We start from the raw sequence: 14216 nt of genomic DNA, 5'->3' as shown, positions 1-14216 counted from the left end.
CAGAGGAATGGGTCACCTGTCGGATTCATGCTCTTAAACCTTGTGATTGATCAGGGAGCATGTGGCCTGCTCTGTGGTCTCAGTGGACTTGGTGGGGCCGGGACATGAGCGCTAAGAAAACTGTCGAACATCATGTAAACACAGGTGGTGCCGTCACTGCCCAGCCACCTGTCCTGGTGCTGACCCTGGGTCTAGAGGCACAGGGCAGTGGGAAGAGCTGGGCGGCCTGGGCCCACTGCCCTCCAACACGCTCGGTGTCTCTGTCAGCAGAGGATGGGGACGCTCCGTGTGGGGCCAGGGGCTCACCCGACGTGTCCATCACCACGCCACCTGCTTCCCGGATGATGACGGTGGCGGCAGCCAGGTCCCAGCAGTGCAGGCCAAACTGGTAGTAGGCATCGGCAGCGCCTGAGGCCAGGTGGCAGAGCGCCAAGGTGGAGCTGCCAATCACGCGGACCCTGGGGGTGGGGGGGCAGACACTGACTTAGCCCCAGGCACCTCCTCTGTGGGCAGCCTGGGAACTAAACGGCAGCCACTGGGCCTTCCTTCCCAGCCCCATATCCCTGGGCCCAGAGCAGCGCGGCCCAACAGAACCTTCTGTGGTGATGAGGCGCCCAGCGCCAAGGAGCCACCAGCACCTGGGCCTTGGCCCTTGAAGTGTGGCTGGTGCAACGGAGGAGGCCACGTGTGGGTCTGCGGGACTGTAAGGATCTTAGATCCAAGCACCTGGTGTGGCTGCAGTCACAGCACAGACCTGGGGAGCACGGGATGGACAGGAGTCTCCTGGACCCGACGGGGCACTGGGGCACCACCCACACGCCTTCATGAGGGCGCTGAGCACGGGGTGCGTCTCCGGGCTCACAGGGCCCCTGCGCCTCCTGACGGCCGCCCAAGCTCCCCGCTGGGGCCGGGGCCCAGCACGTGATGCCCGGCTCCCGCCTGGCCTCCAGCCCCGGGAGCTGGAGCGGGGCGGGCTTCAGAAGGAGGCTCATACCCGTGGGCCCTGGCGCGGAGCAGCCTCTCCATGTTGCTCAGGAACAACTTCAGCGTCGCGGGATCACGTCTGGGCCCGATTTCCGTCAGAACCAGGGCCCTGGAGAGCTCTGTGAGGGAGAGGATCCCAAGTCAGGAAACCTGGCCTCGGTTCCCACTGAAGAGTTGGGGTTTTCCCGAGGGACCCACACACCGGCCGCCCGGCCCTGCTGAGTCCGCGCGGTCTTTGACGGGTAACGCAGTGACGGTTCCCAACGGCTGCGCTGAAGAAGGAAGGACGGTGAGGAGAGAGGAGGCCCACCCCCGGCTCCACGTCACATCCTCGTCCTGGGTCACGAGCTGCGTCAGATGCAGTGGGAGCCAACCTCCCAGCTCTCCCTTTCCTGGGACACTTAGCACCAAGAACTCGAGGGGCTTGGTGGCCCATGACACCAACCTCATTCAATCACAAAGAAAACACAAAATGACTCTCAACCGGGAACGTCCCGTGTTCGGAGGGGGAAAAAAGCCTCATCAAGTGAAATCTGTCCTTAAAAACCTTCCCCCACTGCCGACAAAGAGGTACCATCCCTGTGGAGGAAGCAGCTTCTAAGCGCGATGTCTCTGGAAAGGGTGTCCTTATGAGTAACCCTTCAGCACAAGGTAGTGGCCGCTGTGTGGCCACCTCAGTGCCCAGAGGGGAGGCACCCTCTCTGGGCACAGCTTGCCGCCAGGGGAGCCCCGTGCCTGGGCCAGGAAGCCACTCTGGGCTCAGGGACGTGCCAGGCTCCCTGCCATGCTGGCGCACTGCCGGGGATCACAGCGCCTGGCCTTGCCTGGCCACACACCCAAACATCCAGATCTGGTATCCTGACTCCCCAGGCCTCGACGCTCGGGCAGATCGGCTGCAGCAGTGCGTCTGTTTCAGAGAACAAAGCCTCTCCACAGGGATGATACCTCTGTCTCATCCCCCCTCCTCCTACCCTGGAGGTGCCCATTTTACACTGTAAACACTGAGACCCTCTGGGTCCCACACCGAGCTCCCTGCCTAGAGGAGGCTTGCCTCCTCCCTGCCAGGCACACCCCACACCGCAGCTGAGCTGACCACGTGCCTCCCGTGTGTCCCGTGTGGGTGCGGAGCTCTGCCCATACGAGGGGTGTTGGGCTGGGCGGCCCCATGGTCTCCGAGCACAGGACCCAGTCACCCCAGCCTGAGCCCATCCCCCAACCCGCCCTCACTGGGCCACCAGCCGACACAGTACTTTTCCAGGGAAAAAGAGACACCCACAGGGCAGGTGCAGCAGGTACCCCATAAACAGTGTCCGGAGGAGTGAACACTTTCCCTCAGAAACCAGCATTAAGGAAACATTCCTAAGAGCCTCCCTGTTGGGGTTGGTTTCTTACATTACTAGTATTTTTAAGTCTACGGGAGGAATTTCTGAGTTAGGTAGAATTCGGTTGGCTAGCCTAAGACTCTACGCATTGTGCACAACACTAATTTGGGGGAGAAGTGGATTCTGAATGACGGATGTGCTAAAACACTCTCTGAAAGATAGCATTTGTAATTTGGAGAGCTGGCTAAATTAAAATTTAAAAAGAAACTGGATGGTGTGCACATTATCTTATCCACAGAAGCAAGGAAGAAGGGGGTGCAGTCCCAGAGGAGGCAGGGGAGAGGACAGAGCAAAGCGGCCGGTGGCATCTGGCCCATCTTACCTCTGATCTCCTCTGACCTCAGACCTGACCCCCAGGCGCGCACACAGACATGGTGCTTTTCAAGAGCTCTGCAGCCCCTGTCCCTTCTCTCTTGCTGTAACGCCTCCTCGCGCACACCTCTCCCCGCGGAAGCACTGCCGTGGGCTTAACCACCCACCATGGAAGGACACGTCCACGTCTTGTTGTTGGAACAACGCTCTTTTCTGCACAGGTCTGTGCAGTCATGATAGTGCCATTTCCAGGGTGGAAGCGGGACTTCTGAATCAATGAGTGTGCATATGTTAGATGTGGATCATTTTTTCCAAATGCCCCCCCCAAAAAGCTGTAAAAGCTGCGTCCACTTTACCACTGCCCCCCACCCCACTTGGGGAGGACCTGTACTATTTACTTTCCAGTCCCTAATAGGTATCCATCCCTTACTCCAGGATTCACACTTTTCTCTGACAGCTAAGATCAAGAGAATAGCCCTGCCAGAAGTGCATTCCCTGGCTCTGGGATCTTGGTCACCTGGGAAGACACTAAGAAAGACTGAAGATTTCCCCCAGGAACTAGCACGCTGGACAATTTCTGCGGGGAGATAAGCTCCTACGTTTAACCAGGTTCACAAGACGCACGCCCGGATGTTAACTGGACTTAGTCTGGGATCATTTCACATGTACGAATGTTGAGTCATCGTGTTCTACATCTGGAGCTAATAGAACATTACATGGCAGTTGCACCTCAACTAAATAAAAAGCCGTGACTCCTCTTCCAGGCCCAACCTGCCCTTATCAGAGAGACGCGCCGCAGGGAGTGGAGAGGAAGTCGCTGGAGCGCCAGCCTGGACGAGAAGACACCCGCACGGCGCGGGTGCCAGAGGGCTACTCCTCAAAGCGGAGGTAAGCCAGGTGCGGAAACAGCCATCGCTCATGTTTACGGGTCCTTACGCTCTCCTGAGGCGAAGCTCTTCCCATGCACAACTTCAACCCTCCATCACGCTCCGGATACACTGACTCCATCCCTCCCTCGCTCTCGGGTACAGCGACCCCGCCCCTCCCTCGCGCTCGCGTACAGTGACTCCGCCCCCCCTCGCGCCCGCTCCGGTACACAGACCCCGCCCCTCCCTCGCGCTCGCTCGGGTACACAGACTCCGCCCCTCCCTCGCGCTCGGGTACACCGACCCCGCCCCTCCCTCGCGCTCGCGTACAGTGACCCCGCCCCTCCCTCGCGCTCGCTCGGGTACACAGACTCCGCCCCTCCCTCGCGCTCGGGTACACAGACCCCGCCCCTCCCTCGCGCTCGCGTACAGTGACCCCGCCCCTCCCTCGCGCTCGCTCGGGTACACAGACTCCGCCCCTCCCTCGCGCTCGGGTACACAGACCCCGCCCCTCCCTCGCGATCCGGCACACCGACTCCGCTCTCCCCACGCCCACTCTTCCACTGCACTCATTTCTCAGACGGGAGCTTGAGCCCAGAGATGGGGCCTGCTGGAGGTCGAGTAGCCCTTACTTCTAGGGAGGCCCAGACGTAAACATAGGCTGCCTGGTGACCACGCGACAGAAAGTTTCTTCCCGCAGTTTTTACTTCGTGAGATGATGTCTCCTACCCAGTGCCTTCCTCTCCCAGCTGCCATGTACCGTCCTTTCTCGCGCACTTGCTAATGTAGCTTTTTCCCTAAAGGAAACCAAGAAGAGCAAGATGGAAGTCTGCAGTCGGCCACCTCAGGCAAAATGCTTTCTACTGTTTCATTTTGCCCCAGGTAAGGAAACAAAGGTAAAAGTCACAATCCCTTCTGCTTAATACTGTCTTATGGTTATTTGTGACCAGCTATCCACAATTACTACGGTTCATGCATTTTATTACCCTTTATTCTATATTTATCATAATAGTTTCGCTCTTGATCAAATACTATTTTAATTTAAAATATTCTATGACATCATGGGGTGGGGGTGGGGAGCTACTGCTTCATGGGTACAGAGTTTCTGTTTCGCATGATAAACATTTTGGAAACAGAGGTGATAGTTGCACACTGTGAATGAAATTAATGTCACTGAATTATACCCTTTTAATGGTTAAAGTGGCAATTATTATATATATTTTACCACAATAAAAAACGGAATAGATTTTGAAGTGGGGCTTCTCTGTATACCCTTTCCATAAACAGATTTTAGGGTGCAAAAAAATAGCCTGTGACTTCCATCACTTTGAAAACCCTTTCTCTGGTTGAGCAAAGTTAAGACACCCAGAGGATCCGCGCACTGTTATCTTAAGAGCAATGTTACAGCTTAGAGGTAAGAAGCAAGTCATCCGTATCCACGGAAACATGAACTTGGGAGAAAGAGGCAACTGTGCCTTCAAGTCTGGAGAGCGTCCCCTCGGGGCGCCTGAGGCAGCGCTCAGACCAGCGTGTGTTCACACACACGTCCTGACGCTCAGGCTTCTTATAGGTCGTCAACAGCTACTGATGTGGAAACTGACTTTCTCGGTGTTTAACTGAAGACCCCAAGTACTGGACATCAGGGAGGCTGGGGGCTGGGGTCCACCTTGGAGCCACCCAAGCACACGGCACCATGAACGTGCTGACTGGCCCTGAGGCGCTCACTTCACACTGGTTAATTTTATCAGACTTTCACCTCAATACACTATTTTCAAAAACAAACAAGTAATTGGGGGCCGGTAGGGGGAGCACTGTTTAGAATCCTGGGAAAGACTGCAGTGGAGAGCTGTGCAGCAGCCACGCAGTTGTAACCTCTTCCAAATCCCCTCTGATAAAAACAATGCCGCTGGAGACCAAAACCACAGCCGCCACCTGCAAAAAGTCTCCATCCACAAGGCACATCCAAGCCCCAAACACCAGCGGGTGGGCGAACCTCCAAGAGCTACCAGACCCTGCAGCCCCGGGAGGGAGAGCGTTGAGCGTCCAGTGGACCCCGAACAGGAGAATCTCAGAATCTCCCACAGCCGCTCCTGGGAGCCAGACTGGGGGAACCAAGGGAGCCTCTGGTGGATGGCAAGGTCTGAAGGAGGGGGGCCTCAACGGCCCCAGGACCTCTCATACCTGACCTTTCAGTACTTCTCACGGCAGGACCCACTGAGCACAAATGTGCGGGACTGAACCCCAAATTCACAGGATGGGAATCACAGGGCAATGGAGAGAGAAGGTCCAGGGAACAGAGAAGGAGGAGCAGAGCCCCAGAATCTAAGGACGAGGCCTACTTGGTGAGCACTTCCCACAACCAACAGGAGGGGGAGCGCTAGAGCCACGGAACGGCCAAAACCGTCCTGACCTTGACCCCGCCCCCACCCCAGCCACCAAAGTTCAGGAACACAGATTTCAACTGGAAATAACCTAAAAGAACGATGATTGGATCCCACACCGATTATTATAAGAAAAAAGTGCAGGAGGCAGACTAACGCGTTTCTAGTCAAGCAAAGGTTGCCAGAAGGTTTGTCCACAAAACAGAAGTGGGTTTAACAAAACAAATGAAGACTACGTGGATGGGCAGAGCAGCGAAACCCAGAAGCAGAGGGCGGAGAGCCGATGAAGAGCTGGAGAAGGCTCAGCTGAAAGAATATGCCAACACAACAGACTGTGCTTGACCAGGAGTGGAGGGTGAAACGCAGGACAGCTTTGACCACGTAAACCTCGGTGGAAAAGGTGAACGGGATGGAGAGAAAGTGGCAGACGAGCTAAGCAGAGAAGACCCAACACCCCTGTGACAGGGACGCGGAGGACAAAGAAAGCAGCAGCAGAATTTGGACGTGAACATATACTAAATGCAATAATTCAAGAAAACTCTTTCAAAATTTAAAAAAAAAAAAAAAAAAAACAACCCAGGACCTGAGGTTACATCCTGAAAGGGGAAAACTGGCTGAGAAGAAGCCGCGCTGAGACAGCCTGTTAGAATTACTGAGTTCTAAAGAAAAAGAAAAGAAAAAAAAAAACTGGGCAACAGGCAAAAAAAAGCCCCTTACAAGGAAAGGAAATCAAATGCTTTCTGACTTTCCAACAAGAGGCATTTGTGGACAGTGACAGAGTTGATTCCACACAAGGACGCGTGAGCCTGCATTTTATCCCCAGGAAAGTGGACTTTCAGTGTGAAGCCCACTGACACGTGAGACCTCGGGCATTGCTCCCGTGAGCCTCCCAGAGAAGTCAGCTGGAGGAGAGGTGCTCAAAGACGGCCCCGAGCCTCCTTCACCACCACCGAGGGGCGTGGCTCGTCCCCCAGCGTCCTGTCTGCCGCACTCCGCACGGGGCGATGCCCTGGTGCCAAGCGACTGGGCTGAATCTCCAGCGCCACGTGCACGCTGCCTGAAGACCCTGTGAGGACTCGGATGAGCGAGTCTCCACCAGTTACCTACAGGGTGAAGAGGGCAAGGATGGGGCTAGACTGCTCTGACAGACTTGATTTTAGATTCGATCTCAAAACAATGTCCATTTAAAAAGGTAATTACAAAATAAAACCCATTTTTTAAAAAGTTATCCTAAATGAAAAATAAAGTGGAACAGACGCGTCTAAGTGATCATCCCCGCCTGCTGGTGGGACCCAAAGGAACCACTTCAAAGCCTCTCCAGGGCACCCGCCTGCAGACTGAGGGGGTCTTCACCAAGGATGAAAAGAACGCCAGAAACTGAACGGGACGCTCACCCCGCACCTGCGGGTCGCCTGCTGGTGCTGCCATCCTGAAGCTCACGAGGTTAAGCTCCCCTCTTCTGGTGCCTCCGGGCCCTGGGCTCCAGGCCTGGCTGAGCGTGAGTTTGGATGGAGAACTCCAGGCTGACTGTGATGAGTCTTACATTTGAAAAACAACTTGCCTCTCAGCTCTGGCCACCGAAAAGGCCCAGCAGCACTGGCAGACCCAGGGGCCACCAGGATCCCAGGGCCCAGAGAGAGGCTGTTCCCCACCAGACGAGACAAGCAGAAGTTTGACCACTGACCAGACAGGCATGATTCTAGGAACAACTGTTGATGTTTGGAGGGGGGGTGTCTGTGTGTTTTAGAGACACACATGCCCAAACATTGGTGTCCTTATGCCTGGGGTCTGTGTCAGGGGGCTGCTCAGGGTGGCGGGAGGTGGCGGGGCGTGGGTGAAGCAGGTTGGCCACAGGTGACAATGCCGGAGCTGAGTGATGGGTCACGTGGGTTCCCTGCACTTTTTCTGTCTCCTCTGTACACATGTGAGGTTCTGCAAGCAGGAATCTGAAGGGAAAGCTACTACTGAAATCCTGGCCTCATCGAATCCTTTGCCCCAGTGAAATGCAGTCTTTGTTTTGCTTTTGTGAGTTGCAGACACCCCAGAAAGGTGCACCGAGAGAGACAAGTGCTGGTCGTTTCTGCGGCTGTTTCCTCCAGAACACGCCCCAGTCTTAACAACCGTGCGAAGACCCAAGTTCCTTCTTTGATAATGACTCTGTTCTGGGTACCACGCACCAGGGTACCACGCACCACTCCTGAGTGCTTTCCGAATGTAATGTAGTTTCCCCCTCACAGCTGTCACCACGGTCACCTGCTGCACATGCGAACATGAGTCACAGCCCTGGGAGGTGGCAGAATCGGGGTTGGAAGCCGGCATTCCGTCACCTCTGGTGGAAACCTAGTCACCTGGCAGACAGAAGACCACCAGGCTGAAGATAGCACTCCAACGTTCCAAGTCAGCATTAAGCATTGCCAGCGAGCTTGGGAGCATTAGAAATCTTGAGAAGTTGGGGTTCCAGGTTGCAGGGGGGTTGATGGCACGTTTGAGCTAGGAGGATGGGGGATGAAGGGCTGAGGATGGGCCAGGTCCCCCGCGCAGCGTGAGACCGTGCTCAGGAGCCTGCAGCTCATCTGGAGGGCGGCAGGAGGGAGGCGAGCCTTCCCCCGGAGTCAGTGAAATGTGGAGCAAAGTTCGCCCGGCGAGTTAATAACTGCCTCCTCACCACCGAGTTACACAAGCGCCTGGCAAGGTCACCCCTGGCGTGTGTGGCTGTGATTAACGCTGCTCCTTCCTCAGCCAAACCAAACACTCCTGGGGCGGGAGCCGGGCTGGGCAGAGGCCCCACCTCTGTCCGTAGCCCTGAGGCTGCTCCTCCCCCACCCTGGGGCTCTGCCTCTCCGGGCCTCCCGCCTCCCCCAGTCCTGCCCTTCACACAGCCCCTCCCTGGGGCTGTGATGGGCTCCTCTCACAGGATCTCACCGGATCTGACCTTGGCCCCCCAGCCACACTCACCTCCAGCCCCGTCTCCTCACCGGCTGAGAGTGGCTGAGGGGCAGGAGGCCATCCAGGGACACGCTGTTTGAGTCTAACAGCAGCCCCTTTACAAAAGCCACCAGTGTCTTCGAGGTCCTGCCTTAGGAATGACAACGGCAGGGTCACACACACGGCTCTCCCATGGCCACCAAGTTCTTCCAGAAACTGCACCTGAGGGACACCACTGGGTGACACACCCAGGTGACAACAGGATGACTGAGAGGCTCTGAGGGCCAGAGCACGCCTCTGACTCTGCCCTTGGACCTGGCACTGGCCCGCCCACCCTGGCCGGCTGGAGATCACATGGTAACTGGAGTCAGGGTTGCTTTCTGAATTAAAGGTGGAAGGTGAGTGCAAAATAGAAGGGGCCTGGGGGAGGGCGTAGCTCAGGGCTAGAGCGCGTGCCTAGCCTGCGCGAGGTCCTGGGTTCAGTCCCCCAGCACCTCCAGTAAAACAAGTTAATAAACCTAATTACACCTCAACCAAAAACCAAAACAGTGAAAATGCTTTAAAAGAAAAAAATAAAATAAAAAAGAAGGGGCCCCTATGGAAGGGTCCTGGCCGCATCCACGAAAACACGAAGATACATACGGGCCCCACGCCCCGTACCCCAGGGACACGCTGTCCCTGACGAGGTCGGACCCTCAGCAGGAGAGTCCCACCGCCGCCTTGCGGCATGGTGACTTTTCCATTAACACCTTTCAGGGCGAAATGAGCTGCGCAAGGCCCACCTGTCTCCGTGGACACGTGCAGTCGCTGGCCGTTGCAGAAGGCGCCGCGACCCCTCCGGCCGGTGTACAGCCGCTCCTCTGTGCAGTCGTGAATCACCCCGAACTCCAGCTGTGGGCGCGGGCAGGGCAGACACACAGAACAGGACACAGTGACTGGGGGCCATGGAGCCCCAGGTCCACGACTGGCCAGGGGACGGGATGGAGACCACCTCTCAGCGGGGGGCTGACAAGTCAGTCTGCGTTCAAGACCAGACCTGCATGTGGTTCTGTTTCAGAGTAACTATATTCAAAGATACATTTAAGGGGATAAAATGTCGTAAAAATTGACACCATCCTCAATAACTAGAAAGTTATTGAAAAAGCTTCATTTCTCAGAAAGACCTCTTTTGCTTTTTCCTAGGAGAGCAAAAAAAGGCCGCTTGTGACTTTAACCAAACCCTCCGAGAAACCCCCCAAATTGCCAATGTGGGAAGAATGAAGGAGGCATCCGTAGAGCCTGCCTGGGGCAGCCCAGGAAGAGACACACTCGCCAGAGGGGAATCTGAGCAGGTGGGGGCTGAGCGGTGCCCTCCCACCGCGCACAGGGCAGGTGACCAGGGCCTGGACGGCAGCCCCCCAGCAAGGGAGAGCGGGCCTGGCGGAGACCCACCTCCCCTGGTGCCTCGGCTGCCTTTCCCCCCAGACTCCCCTGCTCAGGGCTGACAAAAGCAAGGGGCCAGCCTGGGGATCAGCCGAGGAAGTGAGAAAGTGAGGAGGGACCCTGGCCAACGGCCCGAGGAGAGCCTGGGCCGGCAGTAAAAGGGTTCATTTCCGGGGAGCCTGGGCCGCCCAGCGGCAAGAACTGTCCACCCCCTTCCCACGAACTTGGCCTTTGAGGGCTTCCTAAATCCAGGTCAGTCCTAGAACCGGGTGGCCTCTGAAAACCCAGGCCGGGCAGGTGGGCCGGCGGCCTCTGCTGGCTGGAGGGAGGGCAGACATGCCCCTTGATGGGGCCTCCAAGACGAGGCCGGACCACCGGGGCACAGCCACGTACCCGGGACCCCCATGGGCCCAGCCTGGCCCGTCAGAGACCCCGCTGCGGGCACGTGTGCCCCCACCCCAGTTGCTGGCACTCGGACAGGAGGGTCACCCTCTGGGCTTACTGCCCACCCTACTCAGTCTCAATGACAACGTCTAACAGAGCAACAAGTGAGTGACTAACTCCTTGACAGGTTCCAACAGTGAAGTTCTTGCTTATCCTCAGGGTAAGGTCTTCACTCAGACACAGCCCCTCCGCTCCCTGCCGGGGACCCTGCGCCACGTGGGCTGGGGTGAGACGCGCTCTGCAGGGGGGCTGCTCCTGCAAGCCCCAGCCCCTGGCCTGTTCTCCCGAATCTGTGCTAACGACAAAGGAAGCAGGGCCTGTCCTCAGCGTGACTGCTGAAGCTGCTTCACAAAGGGTGAGCTTGGGTCCCAGGACTCCGCTCAGTCCCAGGGTCTGTGGGAACCTGAACTGGCCGCTCTGTCCGGCAGCGAGAGGAAGACGGAGAACTGACAGACTATTGGGATCAGAAGTGTCCTCCCAAAATAGCAGTTTCTTTTGTGTGTGACCAGATTACACGCCCCAGGGGTCAGTCTGAGGCTCACTGGGAACATGTGCCCGGAACTTCCCTCCAAAAAGGGCCACTGAGGTGGGGGGAGGGGGGAGGGCCGGCCTGGAGCTGAAACCTACACACCCCAAACCGGTTTTCATTTGTTTACTTTCTTGGATTTGAAAAGCACATGCTTGGATTTACTGGTCACGATTAAGGCACAGGACGAGGTGAGGAAAACAGGAGTGCAGAACAGGACGGCAGTAAACAACACACAGGGGTTCGGCTGGCCCACCCACCCGCCACGTACCTCCTGGTCCACGGCAAACCCGATGCTCACGGCCACGGTCGGGAATCTGCAGAGAACACAGAGGGTTGACACTGTGAGCTGCAAACGCCCGGGAGTGTGGTCATCGCCTCTGTGTGGCTGGAGCGCACAGGACCTGTCCGCAGTGTGACCAGGTTTGTTTTTCTGAAAACCACTTCGCACTGTTTCACTGACTGCTTCCAAGACAAGCAGGCCCAGCTGACAGGCTGGAGCACAGCTGACCTTGAAACAAGGCCGCGTCCTGACAGTCGTCACAACAGACAGGATTCAACGGTGACCACGGAGGACCCGGTTGAGATTTTAATAATCAGCTTTGTGGTTCTCAGAGACCGAAGGGCAGCAGAAATCTCCGTCCCCCCAGCTTAGGCCAGACCCACGTCCCAGGGGGGCGTGCAGGGAACCGGCCACAGGTCCACCGAGGGCCCAGCTCCAAGACAACGAGGTCCCTCCTGGCCTGACCGCTGGGGGAGCTTCTGTGCAGGACAGGAGGGGCGGCTGCAGTGTGGAAGGCGGGTGGTGGCCTCACTGTCTACCTGCGGCTTACATCTCCAAAGCAGCCTCTCCTTTATGTGAAGACCGGCAGAGCCTGGCAAGCAGGAACGAGGAAGAGCTGGTTCTAGCTCACAGGAGACTCCGAGGCCAGCGGCACAGCCCGCCCACCCCAGCTGCTGCCCGGCCCGCCCAGGCTGCCGTCCCCGCCGGCCGGCTCCCACGGCGGGCCGTGTGCCTCCTCGGCTGTGGGCCCCGCTCTCAGGAGGCCCTTCCCCACTGGCTGTGGGGCACAAGCGGGAACAGGTCCTGTCCGAGCGTTGGGGCCAAAGGCTTCCGAGAGCCTTTAGGCCGCGAGAGTCACCACGGCCTTCGGGGCCCTCGACAGCATCCTGAACGTGCTGGCCAGCCCCGGGGCTGGTCTTCTGCAGGCTCCCTCTGGCCCCGGCGTGTGGTCTCTGTCCACAGTGGGGCTTGGCCTGTCCCCACCGCCTGCACACGGGCCCCGCTCAGTGACATGCACCCTGGAGGGGGATCCTGCGGTCCCACACGGACTCTGCAGGGGTGTCACGCTCTAGAGTCTTGTGACACTTGCAAGTGTCACCAGATGGCTCTGTTCCACTCTCTCCAGAGGGCCACCTGTGTGGGCATGACTGAATTCTCAAGATGACCCAGGATAAGAAAAGGGCCACGTGGAATCACTTTATACACTTACCCATAAATATTCCACCTGAGATTAAACAGAGGGGTTGGCACCAGGAGGAGACCCCACACGTGGGACTGTGAGTGAGGAAGCGGGCGTCTCAGGTCATCTACAGAGTGGGCCCTCCCTGTGAGGTCCAGCTGGTGAGGAACGCAGGTCCAGGGCCGCCCCACCTGCTGCATGGGGACGCGGGACCGGCCGAGAGCCTGTGTCAACCAGCTCTCCACACGTGTCATGGCAGAGAACCACCCTCCACGGAAACCACATGGCCCTCGGTGCCCTTGGGTCCTTGGACCAAGGGTACAGCCCAGCCCCCCATCAGCGCTTCTGGGGCAGGACATGTGTGTCACCTCCCGGGGCTCACTCCCCTCCCCTGGGGCTTCTGACCTCCCTGAAACTTGCTGCTTTGGGCTATTTGCCCAGTCCGATTATTTGCCCAGTCCTGGCTGGCTCCTCATTCCCCAAGGCTGCCATCCACACCTCATGTTCCCCCGGAGGCTGGACCAGACACCTGCTGTTATTTACAACCCTGCCCGTCTCTCCAGGGGGCCTCCTTAAGGGTCTTTCTCAAATCCACCCAACATTTAAATGCGACACACAGAACAGTTTTTAAGCAAGTGACAATTTCCTACGTGCCCTGAAGGTATCTCACAAATAGAAGACGGCTTGTTGGAAAAGTATCAAGACTTTATCCCCTTTGAAATGAGACTGCAAACCCAACAGAGGTTTGCTTATACACTCCTGCCTCCAAAAACGCCGCTTTGGAAAAGGCAAAGTCTGGGAGGAGAGGACAGGTCAGGGCTGGGGTGAGTGCAGGGGCAGGGGGCACACTCACCTGTGCACGAAGTTGCAGGTGCCGTCAATGGGGTCCACAATCCAGGTGGGGCTGGCGGTGAGCACGCACTTGGCCCCAGCGGCCACAGCCTCTTCTGCGATGAACCTGTGGTGTGCAGAGCTCGGCCTGAGAAGACGCCAGACCCAGGACAAAGCTCTCCAAACCCCAGGACTGCCAGGGACCATACAGACACGGTGAGATTTCACCCGGGTTCCTCCGGGCCAAACAGGGCAGAGTCTGGGAGGGACCGTCTGCGTTTCGCTCTGTCTGATATTCTACCCCTCGGCAGGGCCCCAAAACACTACGTGACACCTCGATGGAGGCTGCCAGGATGCACCAGGGTGCAGCAGGCCTGGGGGTCCAAGGATGGACACCAGGAAGAGCTGAAGGAGTGAAACTGGACTCTGCCATGACTTTGGTCTGCAGGACAGAGACGGTGAAGGGCCTGAGGACGTGGCAGGGGCCTGGCCTGGCCTGGCACCCCCCATGGCAGTGCAGTGGCTGGGGCAGGTGTGAAGTGTCACCTACAGCTGACAACACCCCCCGCCCCAGTCTGCACCCAGCCTGGCCTCCCTGAAGCGCAGACGGTGACAAGGCCCCCGTCCACCACATGGCAATGGAGCTGACGCGTCTCCATGGAGCCCCCTCCCCACTCCCC

General features: G+C 57.6%; 1 protein-coding gene across 3 annotated transcripts in view; it reads right to left on the bottom strand.

Annotated features, from left to right (window-relative positions):
- The window catches only part of IMPA2 (inositol monophosphatase 2), a 30092-nt gene that overhangs the window by 2683 nt on the left and 13193 nt on the right, over window positions 1-14216 (bottom strand). For all 3 annotated transcript variants that reach the window (XM_064481640.1, XM_064481641.1, XM_031439237.2), the window contains exons 3-7: window positions 13559-13663; window positions 11514-11559; window positions 9633-9741; window positions 995-1103; window positions 307-458 (exon numbers count right to left, since the gene is read on the bottom strand). In XM_064481640.1, the coding sequence (XP_064337710.1) occupies window positions 307-458; window positions 995-1103; window positions 9633-9741; window positions 11514-11559; window positions 13559-13663 (521 nt within the window). The remainder of the gene's footprint in view (window positions 1-306; window positions 459-994; window positions 1104-9632; window positions 9742-11513; window positions 11560-13558; window positions 13664-14216) is intronic.

Source organism: Camelus dromedarius, chromosome 32 (assembly GCF_036321535.1).
Source record: "Camelus dromedarius isolate mCamDro1 chromosome 32, mCamDro1.pat, whole genome shotgun sequence".
In the NCBI taxonomy this organism is placed as follows: domain Eukaryota; kingdom Metazoa; phylum Chordata; class Mammalia; order Artiodactyla; family Camelidae; genus Camelus; species Camelus dromedarius.
The sequence above is the reverse complement of the archived record's forward strand: the minus strand, read 5'-3'. Positions and strand labels throughout refer to the sequence as shown.